Source organism: Nipponia nippon, unplaced genomic scaffold (genome assembly GCF_047370975.1).
Source record: "Nipponia nippon isolate SJK-2023a ecotype South Korea unplaced genomic scaffold, ASM4737097v1 scaffold_1, whole genome shotgun sequence".
Classification (NCBI taxonomy): domain Eukaryota; kingdom Metazoa; phylum Chordata; class Aves; order Pelecaniformes; family Threskiornithidae; genus Nipponia; species Nipponia nippon.
The window spans coordinates 163,904,957-163,932,607 of record NW_028262290.1 but is presented as its reverse complement, the minus strand read 5'-3'; the positions used below and the strand labels follow the sequence as shown (position 1 = coordinate 163,932,607).

General features: G+C 41.8%; 1 protein-coding gene across 1 annotated transcript in view; it reads right to left on the bottom strand.

The window, feature by feature from the left end:
• Positions 1–27,651, bottom strand: part of LOC104021742 (vasoactive intestinal polypeptide receptor) — a 119,262-nt gene that overhangs the window by 36,465 nt on the left and 55,146 nt on the right. Inside the window, exons 3-6 of the mRNA XM_087731460.1 lie at positions 25,414–25,521; positions 8,092–8,195; positions 3,500–3,600; positions 1,460–1,592 (exon numbers count right to left, since the gene is read on the bottom strand). Coding sequence (XP_087587586.1) covers positions 1,460–1,592; positions 3,500–3,600; positions 8,092–8,195; positions 25,414–25,521 — 446 coding nt within the window. The remainder of the gene's footprint in view (positions 1–1,459; positions 1,593–3,499; positions 3,601–8,091; positions 8,196–25,413; positions 25,522–27,651) is intronic.

The following is a 27,651-nucleotide window of genomic DNA, read 5'->3' as shown; positions in this document are numbered from 1 at the left end:
GCCTCAGTCACGACCCAGTGCAAACTCCCGCAGGGGTGAGAGGTCAGTTCAAACTCCACGGCTCATTGGGTTCTTGGCTCTTCTGCCAATTAGCATTGGCAGTTATCTGTGGCAGCAGACAGCGGGCAATTGTTTATTCCAGTTTATATGTCATTCTAACCATTCACGGACCTTCACAATAAAACCCCATTGCTAAAGAATACAGATCCCAGTGAACCACAGAGGGAAAAAAAAACCAATAACAGAGGGCCACTGCAACAGGAACATGTCGTGCTGCAGACAGTTCTTGGGGACAAGCTGGGAGCAGGCTTCTCTTTGATATCAGCTGAGAAGTGCTCAAGCAGAAAGGTCATTATAACAGCAGGGACAGGACTCAGGGTAAGGATACAGAAAATCCAGAAGGCAAGGAAGAAACTGGGTGGATGGAAAAGAGAATCTTTTTTCTGGTGGTGTATGACATAAAAAACAGGTTCAGAAGGGATCTGCTGGACTGCTGTGCCCAGTCCCCTGCTATTACCAGCAAGCAGCTCATCTAATGTTATGAATTTATTATGGAGGGTTCCTTTTCTTTTTTTGGATGACTTCTGATCACATCTCTATTTTGGTGATTTCAATTTCCCGCCTAAATTTATTCATGACCAGTGTCCTCTTACGTCAATATGGCCTTTAGATAAACAGCTCTTCTCCCTCCTTACTGTTTGCTCCAGCTGGTAACACTGAGTTTGAAAGTGAAGAAAATATCCCAACTCCTTTATTTCCCTCATTTATCACCCCAATGGGGAAATCTCATAGTTGCAGACAGCTAGCGTGGGATACAGATCCAGATGAAAGATAGACAATGATGTCTACACATAGATTTCCTGCCCAAACTCCTGCAGAGATCTGGTCACTGCAATCAGTGGAGCCCAGAGAGCCATCCAAATGCAGGTGCCATCTTCAAAGCGAGGTGAACAGCTCTCCAGACTCCAGTGAGTGTATTAATTAGAGCTTGACTGAATATGGCTGCAGATTACACAGTAGCTTATGTATAGGGACTTTTACCCTGTAGATACCCAGTTACGTGAACTGGATCTGACTCCCACTCTCACTGAAGGGAAAGGTTTTACTGAATCCCTAAACACAGGACTGCAAGTCTTCTTTGACCAGGATATCCAAGAAATTAGCATGGGGCTGGGAGATGGACACAGGACTGACCGGAGCCCCAAAATCTTGTAGAACCCCCATTGTGGGTTTGACCTCAGAAGGGACCAGACGCCTATAAACTTTTGACTCTGCTAATTTATTTTATGCCTTTTCCATACAAATTAAACTGCAGCAGTCATGTTTTTGTTTCTTTCAAATGAGAAAAAACCTGAAATCTTCCCAAAGTACTGTCTCACATGCATTTGCAAGGTAATTTTTGATGCATTAAGAGGACCAACAGAACAAGGTGGAAACTTCAATGTGCATGGCTACTTACTGAACTCACAAAGCAGTGTTCAGATTCTCCGCTTTCAAATAGGATGACATCTTTTATGAAGACTGCGATGGCTCTCATTATGAAGGACATGAAGAGGTGCATATGGATATAATTTCGAGTACAGTGTAGTTTTCTGTCAGGAAGAGATGAAACAACAGTTCTGAATAGCAAGGCTTCTTAAAAGCATTATTTATCTATTTACATGTTTCTTCTGCCAAGATATAGACTTACAATTAAACATTAGAAACCGTGAGACAGACTATGTTCTGATGTAAATCACCACAAATCCACTTAAGCCTTTTTAAATCCACAAAACATGTGGCAATCCATACATTTGCTGCTTTTCCAATTCTCAGAAAAAAAGGTCAAAATACAGAATGACAGAAAACAGGTCCATCATACTGCTCTCCACTGGAAAAGAAATGTTTTTGAGTAAACTCTGCTCATGATAAAGGCCTGTTTTCTACAGAATGTTTGTACTGCAATAATCCTTTTCAAAGTGAAATGTTTCTTCAGGAAAAGAAATAAATTCTTAGCAGCTGCTGCCAAAATTAACACATATTACAGATTTTCTGGAGCAATACAAACTATATTTTAACTTAAAAATGACTAGTTATTAATAATATTGAGAACAACACCAGGTTTTTTCTGTCTCTTGCCCACTAATATTTTGAAGATGAATTCTGATCAAATAGGTCTTTTTTTCAAGTGAGACTTTACATCAGCTAAAGTGAAAGGCCTAATACTCTGGAAATGGGTACTTTGTACAGTCATCAGAACCACAGCAGACCTCACTCAGCAACATGATCAAATTACCACCTCTTAATGAGTCACTGTGCATTAGCAGAGTTTATGCTCTTAATCTCTGACAATAGCAAGATAATGTGACCGAGCTGAGTCCTCTGTACTTGCAGGTGAAGGCAAGTCAAATTACGTTGTTTCCCACAAATGAAGAGTGTGAGCCCTGACAGTTTCACCAGCTTGGCTGGCACCTTGTACCTTATTGAGATGAGATAATTTGCATGCGTGTCTGATTCACTCTTCCCTTGTAAGAGGAGTGGAAAGAGCCCATGTGCTGAGAAGTGCAAAGATCTTGAACGGTGAGGCCGGTCTTGGTATAAGTGTGAGAGTTACCCTAGAACGTATGCTGTTTCCTACAGCTTTATTTGAGGACAATGTCTGGACCAGATATTGTCATAAATTGGACAACCATATAACACATTTCAGGGAAGCCACTGGAGAGTGGCATGAGGAGGTGGAATCACATCTAGAAGGTTCTTCCATCTCACAGAGGTCTGCTTTGTGCTGTTCTCCCTATACATAAACAATATTATAATAGGAGATTACCTTATATGCAGACTTCCTCATTGGAGGCACCCAAATTTAGATGCCTGAATCTACTATAAACAATGGAGACAGAAGATTAATTCATTGGCTGCAATCTAGGCATCTAATGCCAGCTGACATGCTGTAGAGTATCTGCACATCAATCCATAAGGCCCTGGGTCTCCTGAAGGTCCTGCATTATATCTGCTACCCTTGTGCACATCTCAGCAGGTCCAGCATGTATAAAATGGCTCTGGGTGTCTAGGTCTTGCCATAGAACTATAGCAGGAAGCACTTCTGAAATAGGTAGTTTTGGGGTGTGATTCACCTGTATCATTTTGAATACCTAATTTAGTAGAAATGCATCATTCCATAGTATCCATATATACCACACTGACTAGGTCTCTGTGGACTATAACAAGCTTATGGGATAATGGCCTCTAATACAGAGATCCACCACGTAACAATCTACGTTTAGTGAGAGGATTCCCACCTAAATAATTGGACCGGGGTTATAACTCTCACACAAAGGCCACAAATCACATACCAGAAAACAGTGGTACCGAAAGATGAAGGAACTTTCCTTCCCTGTCCAACTGAGACTTGACAGAAGTCTTTTGCATCCATCTGCAACACTCATAGTCTATAACGTAAACAGCCACTATGTCCTTCAAGTCATCCCCTTACCTATGCCTTCTTTGCTCATGGTCTTACCTGAAGAGACATAAAATGATCATAGCAGCCGTGAGAGCAATGAGCGATAAGGTATGTCCAATGGTGTAGCCAGTCTTGACTGTGCCATAGAACGCCGTTTGCTAATGTGAAGGAAAGAAATGAAACAGGTCTTTCAAAGAGCTGCCAACATGCATTCCTAAATACACCATCACTGAGCTTTTACTGACTTTCTTGGTGAGACAAGGAAATCATCCTACTCCATTCCCTTAAAAAATCTCCAAATCCTTCACCCTTTAAAACCACATCCAGTAGAGTACATGACTCAAATACCACCACTGTGAATAGGAAGAATGTGTCCGGTTGCAGTAGAGCTCGGATCACTCCAAAACCAGGTTACAGTTACACAAGGGAAAAGTTCATGCAGGAAGGAGTCTGATTTGACACTTGCAGAGACAGCGACATGGTTTTAATCTTGTGGAACAGGAATGACTAATGTTCAGTTAAACAGCACACTGACACATCAGCTCTGAGGTGGTAAGTATGATGAGCTTCATCTTATTAAGGAAGTTTGAGGACAAAACTGGTCTGGAAATTGTTTTGCTTTTGTGGAATTTAGACATTGTGTTTCGACATGTAAAAACTTAAAATCTTCTCATTGGAATCACAGATACGTTAATTCAGAAATATATGTTAAGTTGGAAATTAGTTCACGGCTTTTCTCTTTGACAGCACACAGAGGGAATCTCTGAGCATGGGACACCACGGGACTTAAATCCAACAGGGAATCCTGGTCTAAATAAAACAGGGAAGTAAGGCAACAAAACTCCAGCTCTCCTAAGGCTCTCCAGCAACACTCTAAATCAATACATTTTCACTTTAAGCTTAAAAAAAGGACAAAAGATTAGTTGGTATTTGGACATTTGTTTTATCAATGAAAAATCCAAGTTTTTATGAGAATCTAACTCAGTTTGTGGAAAATCTTATTTTTCCATTCTTTGATTGACACTCCTCTGCCCTCCTTGTCACCATTTTCTATAAAAAACCCAAACAACCAAAACTGCAAAGAGCACTTTAGACAGAAAATCTAAACCCAACCTTGTTTGGCAAAACACTCTTTAATAACAGTGAGGGTTCACATTTTTATACGCTGTTTTCATAGGCCTTGGCAAGTACTAGGTACTTTACAGAACCAGTGAGGCTGAGATGAGTAGTAATCCTCCAGCATTTGCACAAGCCAGCTTGGAGGGGTGTTAAAACAAGACAGAGCTTTCAGAGAATGCAAAGGTTACACTGGTTGTATCTATATTGCTGCTTAGACCACAGATCTCAGAGACGGCTGAAAGCACAGTGTCTTTACAGCCCCATTCAATGAATTCACATCACTAAGAGCTTTGGGTCAGTAACTCTGAAAACATAATTCATAGCAAGGGTTTCAGGCCAATTTATCTATCTGGTCTTGCCCATATGATGCCAGGAGGTTACTATGGTGATGGAGTCACCCAATATGGTATGGGCATACCTAAGCCTCACTCATCTGCACTGCATGGAGGGACTTGGACTGCAGTAAGGAACAGTGGAGGTTCCACCTTTCTACTCCACTGTCTTGCATATTCCACCCAAAGCTAACGAAATAGTCTTGTTTCCAGTCTTGTTTGAGTTTGGGCTCCTAAAGGCAGCTGAGACTTTTCCAATAAAAGCAGTCAACTTCCTTCATGTTGATTTTGTCTTTCTCTCATTGTCTAGTTTCCTTCTTGATGGCACCAGAGCAGGAGTGTTCCAGGAAAGACCTGGCCAGCGGAAGGAGGGAGCTTGTGGTAGGGGGCTGAGTTTGAGGAAGAGATTGTCCCACATTATATTTAGGAGAGCAGAGAAATGGGGGAGAGGAAATTAAGAGATATCGTAGGAGATGTCAGTAGTGGGGTGGTCGATGGAAACTCTCCAGTATGAATACAGGTAGAGGCCTTTTGCTCCTTAGAGTTAGTCACAGGAGCAAGTTATGCACAGAAAGATCTTGGTGTTATTCAACAAGCAATTCCCTGCCCTTATATTTTATGGTAACCAGTCCTTCTTGTGTACAGAGAGATGGCTCTGCATTCAGCTTTAATGTAGCATGTGGGGTCATCTCTGTTCTGGAAACAGCACATAATGACTTCTCACTCTTCATTTGCACTTGCTAATGACAATCACTTCCTATTTTACAGATATCAAACCAGAGAATTTGACCCAAGATCATAAATGGAATTGGAATTTCACTCAGAGCTCAGATTACTAAAATATTCTTATTAGAAAAAAGAGGGATTTAGAGACGTGAAGGAAATGCATGCCAGGATGCCTGGGTTCTAGCCATAGATCTAGACTGATCTACAGAATGAAATTAAGCAATTTCATCATTCTCTCTCTGACTTCTAAAAGCCTCTGCTTAATTTCACAGGAACGTGATAAGAGCAATTAGTTAAGGTAGATGCTAAACCAACATTAACTGAGAATTAGCTTCCTTGGTTTCTGTTCAGTAGCCTCTATATTTAACCCTTTGTAACTGAGATTAGAATGTAAAACAGTTACATTTGTAAGAGAAAAAGAACAGAAATACCGCTCTCAAGTCTTTCAGTAGCCCTGCACCCAAACCTGTTTTGGGTTCATGTCACCTAGCCTGAAGTCATCTGGGCTCCCTCTAAAGTAAATGCAAAGAGGTCCCTTTGGAGAGAAATGTGGGGTGAACTGACCTCTGGAGGTCTCTGTTTTCTTCACCATCTTCAGGCAGAGCCTATGGGGACACCTGGGGTGGCCCCTCTCTGACCAGAGGGAGGCACACAAGGGAGAAATTGTGCATCATGTCTGACAATGGGACAGCAAAACAACTCCCCCATTTGTTAATAAGTGTTTTTTAAAAGTCAGGTTGGAGAAGGAATCATTATCACTGCAAAGATCATAAGTGCACTACTTTGGTGCCTACATCATCTGCTTCTTAGGGACTGCTGGAATTCACAACTAAAATCTTACACACAGACCTTATTTATTTTTCATATTTTTCTTGTTGTTTCTGACCTGAGACCAGTAGGCATTAAAAGTGCATGAAGTGTTTTAAGCATGGAAGATTATCAGTCTGTTCTGGACCTCATGTCCCATACAGCCTACTGTTCTCCTTTTTTTTCTGTTCCCTTTAATTCTTCCTCCCCAAATTGACAGCCAATTCAACAACAACAAAAATCTATTCTTCTTCACAGGCTAGTACTGCATGTTCACTCCCCTCAGCCACCTTTCACACAAATTAGACTTAAACAGCATGACAAAACTGCGGAAACAGAGAGAAAATAATTAAGAAAGAATTAAGAGAACACAATACGTGTTCTCTTGGTAACGTGGCACTCTGGCAATGCTGCAATCCATTGGGATGCCAAAGCATGTCCCAGGAATTCCCAAATCCCCTTTGCAGCTGGAACATAAACCAGAGCTCTCGATGGAGGACCTTCCCAGAGCAGACCCGTAACAACGGCTTTTGCAATGCGCAACTGGTGCCACACAGCTCGATCTGAGAAACGGGACACTTGAGGATGTGAAGTGGTGGCTGACCTCGAAGGCAAACTAAGGCTCTCTTCAGTAGAGCCCTGAAATTCTTTGTGCAACTTTCCCTTTGCTATTTTCTGTATTCTTTCACTATTAAGGCTGGCTCAGTTCTGTTCAGATTCTCCGTTAACTCTTTGAGTGCCTTGGTAATGTGTGACCATAGACAAAGACCTTTCACCATACATATATTTATTCACTACTCAGATTCCTATGTCCAACATTCACAAACACTGACATATATCATACAACAGAAAGAAAGCACGGGCATAGGTTTGATATAAACATATGGTTGCAGTGAAATATTCTTTTCTAGCATAAGCTTTTTCTTGTTGACTCTGGGACAGCTATAGGTGACTAGTTTAGATTAGATGTTTAAGTTTTAGTTAGGTGAGGTGAATCTTGCTTCTAACTAAATTTGTTATCCTCTTTAGACTTTACCCTTCATGTCTCAGCATGCAGCAAACCACCAACAAACTCCTTCCTGTGTAATGACAGTACTCTATAAAGCTAATTATACCTAGGTCAGTGATTACTAATTTATATACAGGCAGTATCCCAAAGAGCTTGCAGATTTCCTTACAAAATTCAGTAACATTGCATGAAAATTTGTGTGTTCCCTACAGTTTTCTAGATCTTTAGCTGGTTGAGATCAGCAGAGCAGCACTGATGGCAAGTGAGTTATATTCTTTTATCCCTCTTGATCTTTTGATCCTTATGTTGGCCTAGAAATACTGGAATCACCATATCTACTTAAGCATAAATATAAATATGGAAGGCTTGTTTCTAAGTTGAATATAGAAAATCAGGCACCTGAAGTTATGTGTGGGCACCACAGAGACATTGGTCTGATCTTCTCAGATGCTGATTTCCTGCCACCCCCCTGGTAATCAAAGGGAGGATTATCTCTTTGACCACACATTTGATCTCTGTTTCCAGGGATCCCCAAAAGGGTCCTTCCTTCTTGAGGAATCAGAGTGGGAACAGAAAAAATTGGGCATGGGAAGATCATGTGATTCTGGTATTGATCCCTGGTAAATCTTAATGTCCACCCATCCAGGTTTACAAACCTCTTCCCCTGGAGTGCTGTTGGAATCATATCCACAAGCTACGGTATACGGCGCAGGGTACACATCCGTCCAGCCCTGGCTTGTACAATTCCTGGTCACATTCCCTGGAAGAAAAGAGAAAAGAATGATTTAAAAAGAATCATTCAGCTTGCTGTCAAATGTCTGACTTTTGTTGATTCAAATGCCAGAGCACATTTCTTGTAACAGAGTAAAATTCTCATACTTTTTCTCTGTTACAAAGTGTTCATATTACACAGAACATATAAATGGGAGGGACCCACTGGGTCATAAAGTTCAGACCTCAAAAAACAAGTACATTTTAACACTGAGGCGCCCAGAAAAAATCTCTTCTAATGGCACCATAATGCCAGTTGTACCTGGACCTTTGGTTGTTGTGCACCAATATTGTTTGAGAGTGTCATTGTCATATTGCCTTTGTTCCTGGGATCTGAACAGAGCAGTGAAGTCCTACATCTTTCACTTCGCTTGCAAGAAGCCAAGACAGGGACAGATAAAGTGCTCATTTCACATTATGCAGGTAAGGTTGGAGGTCTGGGAACTGAATGCAGTCCTCAAAACCCAGACCTTGCCTACAAGATGAGCCCCGATCAAATGTGATTCCTGGGAAATCTACTGCACTCTTGTTTGAGAACCAAACATTTCAAAATTTGGCTATAAGGGGAGAAAAACCAGATACTGACAACCTGTATTGCCTGTTTTAACATGTATACTCAAAGGTAGGAAGATTTCCTGGACTCTTAAACAAGTTGAGTGCCAACTGGCTAAAAATTAACCATAAGGACGTCTCTCTCCTTCAGCCCAAACTGACAAAACTGTGAAGTCTGCATGTCTCTCTGGTACTCTGCATCTCCTGGTCCATCCGGGATTGTAAGGGGACTGCCCAGTGCAAAGCATTTCTCATTTTGTAAGACATCTCTGCTTCTTGTCCCAGCTGGACCTCAAACTCACATTGGCTACGGGCTGTACAGACATTAATCAAGCAAAAGAAGGAGAGACCAACAATCTGACCAGGATAGGCCTTACGGTTCGTAGTCTAAAAGGCCAAGATAGATGTTTGTCAGACAGAAATAACAGAGAAGCAATACATCCAACAGTACATTGCAAATTCCCCCAGCACCCACTCTGACCAATGGTCCCTACCCTGTCCATCTCATGTGAATCACATCACTATGGCATTCCTTTGGTGTCATTTATCACACAAAACTGCCTGCCATCCCTGACTAGAAAGCTGGTACAATAAACTAGAATGAACAAACAGTAGTCAAAACTCGCTTCTTAGATGAAGAATTACATTAGTGAAACTCAAGAGCTTTGCAAACATTTCCAACAATGCAGTTCTTTGCACACAGGAATCATAAACCTCTGCAAACAGGAGTAAATCATTTATGCAGCTATGAGTCATGAAAATATTCAAGCATCACCTCCAAGAATTTCTGACAATTGAGTCATCTGAACATTTTCCTAACCAGAGACCTGTCTTGCAGTGAAATCAGCAGCAGCCTATCCCCTGGCTTAACTCACTTCTTGAATCCCTGTGACAGGTGGATTTTGACACTAAAACTTGCTCCTGTTATTTGTCTTTACAACAGATCTAAACTCCACGAAGGCTCTCGTGCCTTTGTTCATTTGAACAGCTGCTCCAAAAGAAGTTAACTTTAGCAGAGTTTGGTGGGTTGCTGTTCCCCAGGCTTTTTCTGCACTGTCATTGTTTGCATTTCTTTTTACCAGGGTTCATACTGGGATCATAAGAGATCTTGTGCAACCATATCAAGGACATGAATGTTCAGTGCTTTTTTTTTTTTGAGGTGTGACGTAATATCTGTTATTTGTTCTTCATTACAATGGAAACCATTATCTGAACTTTTCTGCTTCCTATTTCCTGCTCAAAACTCCTCCTCTCTATTTGAGGATGCCTTTAGCTTTCACAGTGGTTTTGATACTTTGCTTCTTATTCTTAGCAAACTAAGGGGTGCTTCTTTCAGCTTAATTTTCTCATATTTCTCCTGTTTATTCTTTTTAGGTACACTTCCTCACAATTGTTGATTCTTTTTGTAATTCTCCTCACTGCTCTCAAGAATACTTTTAAAAGTTGTCTTAATGCTTTAGTAGATGTGGAAGCTAAGGTAGAGGGAAGCACAATGATATATCATATCTGGGATTAAAAAACAATAATAAAAATGTCCCTGATTTTAGGGAAACTCACTTTCCAGAGAAGTTTTTCTACCACCCTTTGCTGCTTATGTCACTTTTTGATGTGCAAATTCACACACATGGTGTGATACAACAAACCTTTCCAATAACTCTCATGTTCCGTACTATATGTCTGGGAGGTGCAAAAAGTACAAGGTTAGAAGATATAGATTTTACCACACCACAGTTTTGGCTCAAGTGATGAATGACATCTCTCCTCAGAGAAAACAACATTTCTAATTACTAATGTTAGTAATTTCTATACTGAAAACGAACATAATATTTGGAGAAGTGCTTCACAAGCTTAGATCTCACTCTGAGATTTACAGGCAGCAAACTTCAGACTGAAGTATTAAACTGAGATTTTCATGTTACAAGGTCAAATCCCAGCTCTGTCACAGACCTCCAGTGAAACTGCAGCCAGTTCTTGTGGTCTCCCTGGGTCTCAGTTTCCCCACCAATAGTAGGACTTTGGTAATAAAGTCTGATCTTCTGTCAATGGGAAAGTAAAGTGTTCAAAGCACCAGAAATTGTATATGCTGTTTTCCAGAACCATTTCCCATTAACTTGTGTTTCTCACTACTTTGTGTAACACAAATTCTCTCTAGAATGATGCACTAACGAAATACATTGAAGCCGCAAAATGAAGTGGCAGTATCAGAAAAGACAGAGCTTCTGCTTAACTTCATTTCTTCCTATGACAAGGTTACCCACCTAGTTGACCAAGGGAAACCAGTTGATGTAATCTTTTTGGATTTCAGTAAAGCCTTCGATACTGTCTCTCACAGTACCCTCCTGGACAAAATGTCCAGCCTACAGCTGGATAAACACATAATGCCATGGGTGAGCAATTGGCTGACAGATCGGGCTCAAAGGGTTATAGTAAATGGGGTTACATCGGGCTCGCAGCCAGTCACTAGTGGGGTTCTGCAGGGATCCATCTTAGGGCCAATGCTCCTTAATGTCTTCATAAATGACTTGGATGCAGGACTGGAAGGTTTCTTATCTAAGTTTGCCAATGACACAAAATTGGGAGGAACCGTTGACACTCTTGAGGGCAGAGAGGCCCTGCAGAGAGATCTGGACAAATGAGAGAGCTGGGCAATCACTAACTATATGAAGTTTAACAAGGGCAAGTGCCGGATTTTGCACCTGGGACAGGGCAGCCCTGGATGAACATACAGACTGGGGAACGAGAGGCTGGAGAGCAGCCCCGCGGAGAGGGATCTGGGGGTTCTGGTCGATGGCAAGTTGAACATGAGCCGCACCAGTGCAGAGTAGAGCAGGACCTTGACCAGCTGGCAATACAGTGCTTGCCTCTTGGCAAGAGGGCCAACGGTGTCCTGGGGAGCATCAAGCACTGTATTGTCAGCTGGTCAAGGGAGGAGATTGTCCTGGTGCGGCCTCATCTTGAGCACTGTGTGCAGTTTTGGGTGCCACAGTACAAAAAGGATACAAAGCTACTGGAGAGTGTCCGGAGGAGAGCCACAAAGATGGTGAAGGGTTTAGAGGGGAAGCCATACGAGGAGCAGCTGAGGTCACTTGGTCTGTTCAGCCTGGAGAAGAGGAGACTGAGGGGAGACCTCATCACGGTCTACAGCTCCCTCACAAGGGGAAGAGGAGGGGCAGGTGCTGATCTCTTCTCCCTGACGACCAATGATAGGACCCGAGGGAACGGCAGGAAGCTATGCCAGGGGAGGTTTAGGTTGGACATTAGGGAAAGGTTCTTCACCCAGAGGGTGGTGGAGCACTGGAACAGGCTCCCCCAGGACGTAGTCATGGCACCAAGCCTGACAATATTCAAGAAGCATTTGGACAATGCCCTCAGACATATGGTGTGAATTTTGGGGTTGTCCTATGCAGGGACAGGAGTTGGACTCGATGATCCTTGTGGGTCCGTTCCAACTCAGGACATTCTATGATTCTACGATTCTATGATTCTGGACTTGGAAATGGTATCTCCAGCTTTTGAAAGGTCACAAGGTTTCCAAAACTTTCCCATTTCCTATCAGACTGAATCTAAATCTTTTTAAGCTATATTCCTGGAGAATTATATGAGAAAGGAGACCAGTGGAGGAGATTCACTGAGAGCTGGAAAGCGTCATACTGCCAGTAGGTTTGTGCTCCAGGCTCTCCTCTATGTTGTAGAAAAAGGAGGTTCAAGTCCCTGGTGGGAACAGAGTCCTCTCGGTAGGGTGGTATTGGTTGACAGCTTTTTCCCCATCCCAGTCATGAAATAATCTGTTTTTTGTGGGGTTTGCATTTCATTTTGATCAGAAATGTTACAACTGTCAAAGCATTACATCTACTTCTAAAAGGCACATCCATTTTGATGACATTTTCCATTAAAAAAAAAAGTTTCATTTGAAAAAGCCACGACTAACTTTTATCTACGATAACAGTAACCTCGTAACATGTCTTACCAGAACTCAGCTTCCTGCTTTCACAGAATCACAGAATGGTTGAGGTTGGAAGGGACCTCTGGAGGTTCTCTGATCCAACCCCCCTGCTCAAGCAGAAACACCTAGAGCTGGTTGCTCAGAAGCATGTCCAGATGGCTTTTGGAAATCCTTGGAAACCTCCAAGGATGGAGACTCCACAACCTCTCTGGGCAACCTGCTCCAGTACTTGGTCACCCTCACAGTAAGAAAGTGTTTCTTTATGTTCAGATGGAGCCTCCTGTGTTTCAGTTTGGCCATGGTTAGAAAATGCAAAAGCAATTAGAAAGTGCAAGAGGGTCTCACTACTTCAGAAGTGCACTTGTGAATGGGAGCCTTGCATGTAAGAGAAGTCCTGTTCTGGGTGCTGTCACACCCACAGGACAAAATCCCTAGTTCCCATTTCAGGGGTGCGCAGTCACTGCAGAAGCACCAGGCATATGCTCCCATGAGGCTGGGATGCGGTTTATGAGATGCTGCTACTGATGCTGCAGTGATATACTGCTCTCCATCTCATCCACAGCGACTCTGCATGTGGCAAAGAGGAGGTAAGGCAACTAGGCTAAACTGTTTTCATTGTAGTGTAAATTAAGTGAAATCTCTCCATGGCTGCCGAAGGTGTAAATCATGCATGTTGGGAGCTACCCTGGCTCGGCAGATGCACAATAATTGCTAAGATGCAATAACTCGATTGTGTATCTGAGTCCTGAGCAAAGCACCACAGGGAGACAATTAGAAGGATCTCAGCACCCCGGCTCTTTCATTGCTGTCTTCTCTCTTTGCAGATATCAGCACAAAGGAGTTTAAAGATGAGGATTTAGAGGGAACAAGATGATGACCTTTTCATAAGGCTCCCTGCCAGGTAAGAGGGGATGAATGTACAGAGGAAGCAAAATAACTGCAGAAATGAAAGGGGGAAAAAAAAAGTTAGTTCTCTAGACCTGACAAATATAATGTGCAGAGGTAATCCTTATACAAGTTAAAGGAACTATAGCTCCTGCCAGAGAACCAGGATGGGAAACTAAACAGTTTGTTTTCCAAAAGTATGCTGTGATGTAAAAGCCACTGCTTACAGAAGGGAATTACAAGTGCAAATATGAGGCTAGACCTTCGGCTCATTTATATCTGTGTTTATGACAGTACTAAAACACTATTGAAAGGCAAGGGGTGAAGCTGCAGGCCTGAATAACCAGGTTTTGGTAAGTTTTACTGCAACAGTGCCTTAAAGGCTCATGGATAGCATGACAGACCATAACTGTTTCATCAAATCCCTACATTTCTTGGTCCAGCCCAAGATATGAGCTCTGCCTCTTTGCAGATGTATTGACCACAGAAGTGCAAACGTGTTAGTGGCTTCAGGTCAAGCCCCAGAGAGATCAGCAGGGTCTCTGCCAAGATCAACACCAGCTGGTCTGCAGCACGCTAAACCCTACCCAACTGCAAAGTTAAGCAGACAGGATGGGCCACCCAAGTCAGTGTAAACTGCTATATATATAATATATGTATGTATGCTAAAGTACGACTCTTCTTTGTGTGCTATGTCTGTCTGTATTCCTTGAAAACCTGCTTGCACTGTGCCACGGCAATTAATGAACAGGTACACGAAGCATGAGGAGAGATTGCACTTCCTCCGTACGCTTTTGCATCTTTCTAGTATCGTGTCTGGTGTAGGACAGGACTTCGCCATCTGGCCCAGCAGCTGCTCCTGGTTTAAGCAAATGCTTCTTTAGAGTTCACAAAGCCCTCTCTAATTTCCTAAGCTGCACAGTTTGATGGCATGCCTATTATGAAAATGGAATTGATGGTTGTAAGCAATTAGCCGAATGCTCCTATATTTCCTTCTGATTAGCTCGTGTAGTTGTACAAAATCTGGTACATGGCTCACACCTATCCTAAGCAGCTTTTTCTCGCTTGATTCAGAAACTGTCTGCTCTGGGTAGCAAAGACAGAGGGAAGGAAATCCCTCTGAAGGAAAACAAGCAGGACTGGCTAAATTCTGAGACAAGTTTTGGTTAAAAATCCTCGTGTTTCTTTCTAGCATTAAAAAAACCCAGTAAAATAAAAAAACCCAACACCTGTAAACTCATGACGGAAATGTCCAAGTATTCCTGGGTTTACTTCAGTTTTTGGATACTCAGATTTTACTCATTGTTTTAATTCAGTTTCTTCTGAGGATAAAGGCATTCTCCTCTCCTACACCACTCTTACAATTTTTAGTTGGATCTACAAAGAACAATGAATTGACATTACTGATACTGACCAGGAGACAAGAAGGATTTTTTTTTTCTCTTTACCCCCTGTTTTTTTTTCCCCAGTTGGGTGAAGAGCTGTTGAAGCCTCCTAGGAAGCAGGGCAAGTTAAGCAGCTAAATTACTTTATGGCTTTGCATCTTGCATGTCCTGGTGATGGTGGAAACATCTTCTCAGCTCTCTCAAATGGAAGTTGCATACAAGCTAGTGTTCCACACACCTAACCACTGAATTTATCTTATTCCTATATTCTGATTTTTTCTTACCTCTTTCTAATAATTCTGATAGCTCTTTATACTTTTGGCTTTCACTTGTACCATCCAGGTCTATCAGTCCTACCATTTCTTGATATGTTGTGTGAAAACATACCTCCCTATGCTTATATTAGACCTGCTGATGGACAATTTCATTTAGTACTCCTTCTCTCATACACCATGAAACAATCACTCCCCACCTACTTTCCCCACAACATTCATGACTGCTTTCACCTCTGACTTACACCTTTTCAATCCACATTTTTCTAGATGGGAGAGCATTAACCTAGCTACTCTGCCTGTCCATACCTTTATTTATACATTATTCCAATGATGGTGGCCCTATTCTCCTTTGAACGTGAACCTCCCACTATCACCTGACGGACCTGCTCAGCTGCACCTTCCATGAAGTCTTCTGGCCTTGATCTTGGTCCCTCTGCTGCCCACACAAACAGCCCAGAAGGCTGACCCCAAGTCTTCTTCCTCTGCCTCCAGGATCCTCATAGCCCTATACAAGGGGTCTAACTGCTCTGCAGTGAATATTTATTTTCATCACTGGGCCTTGGGAAAAATGGAGAGCAAAAACACTGCACACACAATTTATTAACTGGGATAGACTTTCTGGAACAGGAACAAACATATGCAAAACTTATAAGTCAATTTCCTGATTTATAAATGTATTTGGGAATGATGTGAAAGAGATATGAATCAAAATGACTTTGCAGATTGGGTTATACCAACCAGTAAAGGCCCTGGTAGAGGAATGACATGATTTATTCATGACATATGGGAAGAGAAGTGAGGAGTTAGTGGAACATAGATAAAACCAGAACATTTTCTTTATAAAAGGTGTTTGATATAGGTAGGAGTTAAACACTGAACAGGTGAACTGAATAAATGCAGAGAGATAACTGTATTCCAAGCAATTTGTTGCCTATGTCTAGCTCTTCAGGTTTTTCTCTTTCTTAATTTCTTTTTGCCTCTCATCTGTTTCAAATACACACTTCAGACCCAGAAACGTGTCTGACAGTTTTTGTCATAGGTGAGGTTTTAACTCTTTGATCTTAGAGGAAGAAAACCTCTTATTGGCTTTTAATGGAAGCCTGAATTCATACAAAGAGATATAAGGTCAGTCATTGCTACGGGGTGTTCGCTTTTGTGTCCCTCTTGCTTCTCTTGCCCTTTACTGTAATAGCTTCTAGAGGAGAGGGGAAGGTCTGCTCTGAGTAGCGATCTGTCCTGCTTCTCTGTCATCATATTCCATGGTCAGAAATCGATTTTTTCAAGCAGAAGCTATTAAAGCAATAGCGGTTCTTATAGTTTACTCTTCTTGAGATGTGGCTGAGCCCACTGGAACATCTCTAGTTCCATTTTTGTTATTGATCTGTCCTACTGTTACTGGGTAACACCTGAGACTTTCACACAGCTATAGCTTGCACTTAACTGGATGCTGAAGTGGTTAGATCTGAGAGAAACTAGTGGGGTAAGTAAGTCATGACAAAATATTTTCCAAACCTGCTTTATCTGCCTCAGTCATGATCTCACAAGATCATTCTTTCAGTACAATTTCTGCTTAGTATTTCATGCTATTTCATCATTTCATGCCGTAGTACAAACTATGGCATGGTATCAGCATGTCACACAACAGACACAGCCTTCAGTTTCTTTATTTGTTCTTTTTCACATCACCTGGTCTGCAGTTATTACTACCACATCTCCAGTGCCCCGAAGCTTACTGCACTCTGGATTTTGGGAAATCCTCCGTTTTCCCTTATCTTCCTTTCCCCTTCCCGCACATTGCATTTCTAAGTGTGAAGATCTCAATCCTTAATAAATACAAATAATTCCTCCCTTCTTGGCATCACACGTTCCCCTTAATTAGGCACCTTTTGTAAACTCTGTTTGTTTTCTCACACTAAAAGCAGAGCTGTCAAACTCTAGGACAAATTTCTCACTAGATATTTTGATATTGCAGTCATCGTATACCAGGAAATATTTACAAGAAAAAGATGCGTGTTTCCGGATAAGCAGAGGTATAGCAACTCCACAAGCCATGGGCTGGCAGTGGGCATTCAACTTAGGGACCTCAACACGGTGTGTGCTGGTATCACTGGACATATATGACTTGGGGTGCTCTGTAGGATGGTGGAGAGGTTCAGCTACTGCTCACAAAATGTTCTCAGCACCAATCCTTCAGAGAAGTGGGGCACATCCATTGCGACACCTCAGCTGCAAACAAATCTCAAAGGTCTAAAGCAAAACCAAGCTTTAAATAAGCTGTATATCTGGAAAGCCACCAGTTTCTTTATTTACACCCATGCACATTGCTGGAGCTATCTAACACAAAAGGTGCACTCTTAAATGCGAATGTAAAATCAATACTGATCTGTGGAAATGGGGTCATCCAGCGCTGTTTTCTGCCTTGGACCTTCTGTTGTCCACGACAAATGAGAAAAATGAACATTAAACAGGCTGGAGGCTGCCCTGATGGGCACAGGGAACAGGAGCATTGGCTGACTTGTCCCCTTTTCTGTGACTTCAAGGTGGGCTGTGCAAATAATTGGCACAATTCCACGTAAATGAGGAGGCTCCCTGACAATTCTGCCTTTGTGGTACGAAGGCACATTTGGACTGAGCACCTGAACAGGTCGAGGCCCCTCAGTGAACAAACCTCCATAACAGATGCACTCAACTGCTTGTTTCCTTTTAAATGAGCATTGTAGTAAATAAATAGTGGGTCTGGTTCATTTTTGGGTTCTCAATGGTAGTGCTTATCTGCTGCCATCTGCTCATCCCTCTCCTCATTTATTCTGTTTTCTGAGATTATTCTGTATTTCTGTTTATTCTGAGAAAGCAAATTGAGGAAAAGAATGCTGGTTCAAGAGAAAGAAATTAAGTTTTTTTCAAGTAAATGAGAATCATTTTTGGAGGGGAGAAAATAAATGTGATTCTGCATTTTTGTTTGTTTTCATCTACTCATGATGGATCTCTTTTGCATGAGCAAAAGGTTGGGATTGATCTCACCTAACTTTTGCCATGGAAATGTAGGGTGTCTAGTCTAAAGTAGACTATCAGGTTCCTTGTGGAGGCCATATCAGGCATCCAAAGGTCATCTTAACCCTTCCAAAGAAATGTCATGGCATAACCCATGTCCTGAAAGTGCTGGAGGGAGAAATTAGACAAGGAGTTTAGATTAGATGCTTAATGTTAGGTGCCCACGGTTCAGTGGAAGGCATCTCATCCATATGTTTAACTAACCAAAAAGAAAGGCAGCACAATACTGGCTCCCTGGATTCCCTATCCACATCCTACTTACAAATTTCATTTGACTATCCCAGGACACAGCTATACTCTGGTCCTTGACTCACTCTGAGCCAACAGGGACTCAAATGTGTTTGGAGGGCTCCACGTGAGGACACTGCAAGATTGCAGGTGGCATCAGTGGAGCTGTCTGCAGTAGTCTATTTAACCACTTTCTTCAATATCTGCAGGGGCTCATTCTCATGGTATTTCATGGGGAGCTCTTCTCTTTGCTCTGTGCAGTTGTGTAGAGTTGTGTGTGTGTGCCAGAACTGGAAGGGGTGGAGAGCGGTGATAGCTGGGTATTGCTTCAGTCTGAACCATTAGGACCTGGATATTAACAGTAAATGACATACATCCAGTGAATTTGACTTTATTGCTTCTGTCCCGATGAAGTTAGATAATGCTACAAAGGATTAGTCAATGCCTTTCAAAGTGAAGGTATGGAGAGAGGGTGTAATTTCCAAATCTCTCTACAGATAAATCAGGAAAAAAAATGAGATGACAGAATTAGACCTTTGCTGTCCATCATACTGAATTTGCCAAAAGGCCATCAGTCAGGGGCCAGGAATGATACGAGCCATGTTTTGTGTGTAAATGCTCACAACAGCCGAGATGTACATAGGATCAAATGGTAGTTAAAATAACTTTGGGCACAATATCAAAAAAGAGAATGACAAAAGACAACAAAAAAGCTCTTGATTTATATTTGTTGAATTTAGATGTACCACAGAGAAAAAGATACCCTTTAAATTCAAATGAAAAAGCTATCTGACAGAAGAGTATGAATGTGCAAGTTTAAAATGATAGAAGACATAAAAAAAAGACAATCTTCATGATGGATGATGATTTAAAACATTCACAATAGCTTAAGAAGATCCATGATTTCTCAGGTAAGTCTTGGGGCTCTGCTTATGCAGAAAAGGGCTTGTTTACTGACTTTAGGTCAGATTCTGAATGCTAATGCTGGTATAAACCCGAGTTACTCCAGGTTTAAAAGATTGTAAACCCAGAGAAGAATTCGTCTCCAAGTTCTTTAGATATAAGACAATATTTGCATACAACTGGCAATGATATTAAACACAAAAGTGATTTAGATACATCTGAAAATTTTATCTATGTGTCTGTGGATGAGCAGATTTGGTCCACCTATAGCTGAGATCTTGAGCATCTGTTCTGAATTACTCCATAGACTTCCCTCCACTTAGTATCACTCTGCACAAATATGTACCTTAGAGGTGACACACAATACAACTGCCAAATTTTGTAGCTGGTGTTAGCCATGGGAGTCTGGTTACATGACTCTTATCCCATCCTAGTTCTTGCTGGAAGAACTGCATGAAACCTTCTGAATAAGCGCCATGGAAATCAGTCTGACAAACTCTGAGTGCACCTAAAAGCTGTCAACAATAAGCACAGACAGCTTCATGCTCATTCTAAGACTCCAGGTAGCCAGTAAAAGCCATTGCTTCCATGGAGATCCCAAGCCAGGTATGACTTGGAGGATTTGCTTCTCAGCATGTAGGATTTGGGACTGCTAGACAGGACAAAGAGCAGCAGCCTGAAGCCAGGAAATGTCCTGAGCCAGACGGACAGCATTCTTAGCAATGACATTCAAAGGAGGGGAGATAATTTCGCTGAGACAACTCAAGATTCACCTGAGACCAATACTTACAGCCTTGGCTTGCCTTTATAGCTCATAAATCACAAACTATATAGGAATATTCAGTGAACAGGTGCAGAACTGAGCCCCTCACCCTCCTGGCAGTCAGTGAGCGTCATGGTCTGGCCTCTTTCCCTCTCTGTATCTTTGGCTCACTGCTGATGAAATGCTGTGGGTCCATCAGAAGAACACATAGAAGCAGCCCTGGAGATGTCCTGGATCCTTAACATCATCTAATCACTTTAAAAGCTCATCAAAGCTATCTCCAAAGTTAGTCTTTACAGTTTATTTCTCTTTTACAGTTTCTACTGTGACTCTATTCATGGCAGTTTGCATATGCTGCTCTTTTGGGATTTTGGCTTAAACTGCTCTTTCCCTTCCTTGATTTCACTCTTGCAGTGGGACCTCTCACCTTTTGCTTTACCAAACTAAGCAAGAGTCACTAAGCCACATTCTTCCAGTCTCTTCTAGTATGATGGGCTTTTTATTTACCAGAATATCCATCTTCCACAGCTTCAGTTTATCTTTGTCATTTACATGCAACAAGGGGAGACTAAAAAGCAGTGGCAACGTTTTTGTAAACCACTGTAGGATGAGGCAAGTCATCTCCTACGCTCTTGTACTCTGGAGGAACAAGAGTAGCCTTGGAGAAGCCACCGTACTCCAGTGGCTCACAGTTAATCTCAGGAGCCTTCCAAGTACTAACCCTGTCCCAAGGATCTGGCTGGTACAAGGTATGATTGAGGAATGATGATGTCCACTATTCAAGAGGACATGTGGAAATTTAATGGACACTTCAGGTGGTCAATCAAAGTTGTATTTTCATAATCTGTGATCTATGATATATTGGGCAAATTTCCATTATCAGTTTCCTGACTGCTTCCTTGCATTATCTCTTTTTCTTTATTTGTGCATGAATGTCACAATAGATATCTGAGAATTTCTGTTGTCTTCTTGCGATATGGTTTTAGAATTTCAACCCGTTAGAGCAGGTTATGTCTAAATGCAATAGGAGCATAGCAGGGCATGAACCAGTACTGGATGGCAATGCCAGCTAGACTCTCTGATGGCCTCCTACTCACACAAAAATGCACTGATGACAACACTTGTTCCAGACAGCACTGTCACAGTTTGGCTACACCTGTGAAGTTATGCACTCTCCACTAGTCCAGCAAAATTATAAATTCATGGTGTGGGATCCATCAACGTCGACAAGTTCTATTTCCTTGTAACACTCATGCCCAGTGTTTGGCAGTGGATTTCTAACATCAGGAAAGAGTTAGTGTCTCGCGCAAAAATGATGAAGATGAACAAAACAAGTAAGGGGATGAAGACATTATGTATTGGAGAATGGGGGGAAATCAGGAACTTGTGGAGCATGGGAGGGAAGATATGGCTGAAGTTGAAGTGATATGTGATAACAGCGCCAGTATTGTTTCAATGCACTTGACAACTCAAAAATTGAAGGATTTTGAGTTGAACTACACAAATGCACACACATGTTGGTGTGCTTAGCTCCACACAGGGAAGCTGCCATACCTGGGTGATCTAGAAGTGGCGCTACCCGCCTGCAGAGAGGCAGGATCTGGACAGCTCTGTTCTAGATGGCTTGACAATAGGAATATACCAGAATTAATGATGAATTGCAGTCCTTGCGGTCAGTAGGCCCACTAAGCACAAGGAAGGGAAGTGGAGCAGGAAAGAGAAGTAAAACGCTTTTATGAGGGAGGGGAAAGGAGAGCAGAAGTAAATTTAGAGCACCAGAGTCAAAAAGGAGTTTGGCAATCCTGAAACCCAGAATAATCTCACCCTCATTGAGTGGGATTCCAGAGCGTGCTTATTCCCATCCCCGCCCCGTTAAGTCAATTAATCTCATAGTTGAAACTTAAAAGCTGTCAGTGCTAATTTTTACTGTTTAACTCGTGCATGATGGACAATTTGCTTTTGGAGAAACTGTGGGAAACAAATCCCTATTGCAGATGTCATTTTCTATGTATTGAAAGAAAGCTGGAACGCTCTGGTCAAGGGATAGTGAGTATTGCACTTTAATAATGAAAGGTGCCAAAAATATTTTCATCCACCTCCTTCACATGCTACTGACGAATGTCATGGAATAATGAAAATCTTCTGGATTTGCGAATGGCATAAAAATTTAATGTCAGATGACATCAAGACTATGCTAGGCATTTTAAGGTTTCTAAATGCCACGAGATATTTTATCCTTTATTTACCATGAGATAGGATATTAGTCATTTGAAGAGCATATTCTCTATTAGGCAGGAAAACCACATTAACTCTTTATTTCCCAGTATTTCACCCTTTTCCTGCTATAAATATAAAAAAAAGATTTTCTCTTGCTCACAACTTCGGTATAAGCTTTCATGTTCCCATGAAGGGATCAAAGAGTAAGACATAAACATTAACCAGATGATTGATTTCCTTGAAAGCTATTCAATCATACTCACTACTACAAAGGAAGAACTGCTTCACAAACTTTAATGGCATTAATTTTGCAACAAATCCTATAAAACAAGAGGCAATCTTACCCTCCCTTTATTTAAGATTATGTGTGCTTTCCACATTTGTATATGATCGTACAAAGTGCATAGCTCAGAGAAAATCAAAGCTGTTCTTTTTGCTTTGGAAATGGCATTAGTTTCTCTGTTTACAGAAGGAAATGCTAGCAAAGGTGGGATTCACCTGTATTGTAAGACATTCACATCTACCAGAGCCACTCTACAATCATTTGATTGTACATGGAGAGAAATATATGGTTTATCGATGTTATTCAACTCATCTTGAAGTCTAAAAATCAGCTGAACTGCACATTTAAAGAGCCTATTTCTCACCACTGACTGCAAAACAAGCTCAGAGGCAGGTTTACATATGGAAAACTCTAAAATCAGTTGATATGGATGCCATTCCAGGTTAGAAATGTGTTCCCTAAATGCAGGTATCTTAGCACCAGTTGAGGCAGCCTCATGGATTTCTTAGAACCCCCAGAGTATCTCAAATGGCACCAGATGCTTATGCTGAGGAAACTGAATGGAGCCCTCAGTGTCTATAGTGTAGGTGCCCACCTGTAAGCTTAGTGTCTGCACTTCTACTACACTCAACAGAAAATTTATCAATACAGCAAATGGCATCTAAAGAGCTGTTCAGGTTCCTACCTACAGTTGCCTGTTGACTGCAGGCACCTATCTCATACAGACACATCTTCATTAGAAACAGCAGAAATTAAGAGTGCTGAATCTGCTTTCTCCAACAAAGGAAGTCACTCTGTGCTTTACCACACTAAACGAGGAGAAATAGGTATTTTCATGATGCTGCTCATCCAGTCTGTTTAAGTGGCTAATCTATGAGGAGCTGAATCATGCCCTGGCCACCGCTGCCCAAACCAGGCAGCCCCCCAGTGACTGGAAACCCTGGATGACAGTCAGATGCAGAAAACTACATTTAACCAGAGGAAACTCATCCAAAGCAATGTGAATTCCCCCCAGAAGACTGCTGACATTGCCAGCTGCAAGGCCAGATGACATTTGCTGAGCTCACTGCTGACAGAACTGGACAAATGCCAGCAGCCACGCTACAACATGGGTATGCAGGGAAGGGTCATGGGTTGGCTTGTGTTTGAGGCTTTTTCTTGGCCTGGCACATTGAGGTAAGTGCACAGAAAGCCCAAGTGATGCCCTTACTGCTCTCAGTGAAGTCTGGACTTCTACCAGAATAGGAACCATTCGCTTGCCTAAGCATAGGGTTTTTGAGATACCCTTAACTACCTGAGACATCCAATGACACGTGAACTATGTGAGAACTGCACCTTTCTGCAGAGGAAGCTGAAGACCAGCTGAGATGTCCTAGGACATTCCAGAGACCAGTAGATGCCCCTGAAAGGGCAAGTTTACTGAGTCCCATAAGCCTATCCTAGTGCACAATTAAAGGAATCCCACTTTCATTAGCTTAAGTTCAACACAGCCACAATGAGAGAGAGAGAGAGATGATCACATATATATACACAATATTAAATATATATTATACTTTCCTCATTGCTCTGCTCTGGTGGGATGAAGTATTAGAAAAATTTCTTAGAGAGTTTTTTTTCTTGCTGTTTAACTGACTCTGCTGGGTCTCTAAAACCCGGTGAGCAAATGCTGTGCTCAGGAGAGGTGAAGGCACAAAGCATCAACAGCAGGCAATTATTCCACATGGCTGGACCAATGTGCAGGGGTCTTGTCCTGCAAGATGTGATATTACAGCAGCTTCTGCCCCCTTTCCCTGGGTGTTGATGCAGCAGTGGTGAACTATTGGGGAGTTTTGGACACAGGGAGGTTACAGCACTAGGACAGGACACCGGGGATTTTGAATTTCCCTTCTGGGTCTGCAAAGCCTTTTGGTGTGGCCTTGGGCAAGTCATGTAATCAGCGTGTGCTGGTTAATCAGTGTAGTGCCCTGGCCTGTTAAACAGGGATGATATTGTATCCTTACTCCCATTCATAATCTATCGTGTCTGTCTGGACTGCAAGGCTGTAAAAGTGGAGACTTACCAGCTCGGTGCATAACCTCCAGTGCAAAAGAGCTTAATTCTCTGTGGAGGCCTGCAGGGCTACTATAATAAAAATAGTAAATAATGACTATAAACTACCAGAAGACAAAGAGTCCTGTTGCTGCATGGCTCTTGAGACCCGAGTTTTAAATTAAAGCTTCCCAGAACACCCTGAACAGGGAGTTAAGCTACTTTCTCCATTAACCTTCCCTGACCATTATTTGTCAGGTTAATTTCTTGGCCTGTGGCCAAATTTGTCATTTCAGCAGAAAAATACTTTATTATGTACAGTTTCAGCTTGTTTATTTTATGTCAGAGACTTAATTAACCATAGTGCTAAACTGTTTCATTTTGTACAAAAAAACATATTATTACACAGGTTGATTCAATTTTCACTGCACAATATCCATATTATTGGATTTCGTCAGGAGCCATTTTTGCATCCCTATGATCCAGAGTAGTATGTGGTGCTGCAAGAAGGAGAGGGAGGATGCTCTAATGGTTTGGGCATTCATGTATGGCTTGGAAACCTCCTTTACCTTGTGCAAAGAGCTTGTTTCTCCCTCCTTATACCAAGAAGCTTCCCCTGTGATATGATGTGAAAACCCACAGGCAGTGAAGCCGTAAACCATTTCAGTGAGATGAGCTGTCTGGTTTTGCTTACCGAGAAAAGTGGTGAGGAATCTGAAGTACTTTGGGCACGGCCGTACCACAACTTCTCCCACTTCTGCTTCAGGCCAGCACGTGATGTTGTCCCATTGCCTTCTGCAACCTGGGGAAAAAAAGAGAAAAGCAGATGATTTAACAAGCACATGTGGTATCTGTTGGATGAAGCAGAGGAACTGGGGCAGAGCAGAGCAGCTGTGCAAGGGCGTGTGGAGCCTACCACCTCCATGCAGGCACCTTTTGGAAGGAAAGGCACAGAAATATTTTATTTAAACACGTGGCTTTCAGCTACCCCAGTCCCTGAAATTTAGCACTGGTGGTGTCTGTAATTTTCCAGAAATCAGCACAGAAAAAACAGCAGGTCAGTGCAAGAGTCGGGCAAATCAGAGTTAACAGAGAACAGTGCCCTTTGTTAGATGAAAAAGGAAAAAATGCCTAATTAAAGATCTCTCTTCCTTGCTCTTATCTCTCCCTGTTGCATTATAACACCTCATCTGAACATGTGAGACATGCTCCCCTTCCTTCTCTGCTTCCCCCAAACTTCTCTCCCCAGCTTTTTCTTCGCCTTGAAATGAGATGATTGTGCAGGGGATGTGCTCAGCAGGAACACTGATGACAATCAAGAGATCAGGAGCCAAATCCCTTCTCAAGAAGCATTTTTTTCTCCTTAGAAAGGGAAAAGGCACAAAACACTCCTGGAGGCTGAGGAGGGACAGCGCTTGCTGTCGCCAGGAGATGCTCTCTATGGAAGGGTGGTGCAAGGCAGTACACTCCTAGCTATCCAAGCTAGGAATGAAGGTATAACCAATGGAAGCATAACCAAATACAGGATTTTGTTAAAATTAAACATTTCTGGAGATTTTCTGGATAGAAGAAAAACTGTCTGGGAGAAAAAAATCGCATGTCCTTCCTGCAGAGTTATAATACATTGTTCTGATTTTGCCCTTTTATTTCTGCTTTCTCAGACATTAATGATATCACATACACGTTGCACTGTTGAATAATGTAACATTAGCACTGAAGCCAAAAGGAGTTGGCAGACCTGAATTAAAAAAAAAATCAGATGTGTTTTTGCCTCAACATGTTACACATTTTAGAGTTCTTACTAGATTTTGAAAACATTTTTTCCCCCTTTAAATTTCGAACAGACAGGCTCTTCAATTGCTGCCTGGGTTAGACAGATGGATTGTCAACAGAACTCATTTTTTTATAGCACCTCTGCTCTCAGTTGTTTGTCATGCCCCATTAGATTGCAACACTTCCCCAAATGTGACTAACGTGTTGCTGTTAAGGTCAACAGCATAACAAGAGAAACTAGAACATGAAGGAGAAAGCTTTGAGAAAATACTTTTCACATGCAAGTGAAGGGAACTATGAAAACCACTGTCAAGCTGCATTTCTTGGTAATTATATCCCGATCTGAAATTCCTCCTTTAAATCTTGAGCTAAGAAAAAGGCTGGTGTCATCATCAGCCTGTTCAGACTGAGGCAGCGTGCTGTCTCAGACCAATAAAGAAAGCACACAAAAATGCTTTGAAGATGAAAAAGAACCCCCAGCTCTCTTTCAAAGTTATTTTACAGGTTTTCTCCTTCCTTCTTTCATGAGCAAACAGAACTTTTCAAATGAAGTCCTGAGGTGAGTTTATCGGAGCCTGAAAAATGGAATAACTGACGGTATCTCCTTTGAGCATGCTCTTCTGTAGCATTCATTAAAATTCAGTTTTCAGGTTTCTAATATCAGCTGCAAAGCTCAGTTTCCACAGCGTCATACTTACCTGCCACCAAACAGCCAGCAGTTCCAAAAGTATTAAGATATTAGATATGCTGCCCATGGAAAATTGATGATTTCATAACAGGATCTTTCATGTTCTACAATCTTTTCCTCCATCAACCTCAATAAATTACAGTGCACCCATTACCTCAGGACAGGTTATAATGCAAAATAAAATACAAGGTGATAGTATCAGATGGCTTTTTAAATGGCCTGAATTACACACTTGGAGAATTTTTGTGATCTGTATCTTTTTCTGTGTTAGCGTTTTTCACCACCACCTGTGATGCATGAAAAAAGCTTTTAGGTGTTCACTTTTGTAAGGAAAGCTCTCTTTGATTAAAATAAAATGAAGACACACAAGACTGGCCTTGCAAGACGCACAAAGTGGATCTTTAATAATTATTGCCTCTGTAAAGACCTCTCATATTGCATATTAGCTCTTCCGACACCATTCTTCCTTAT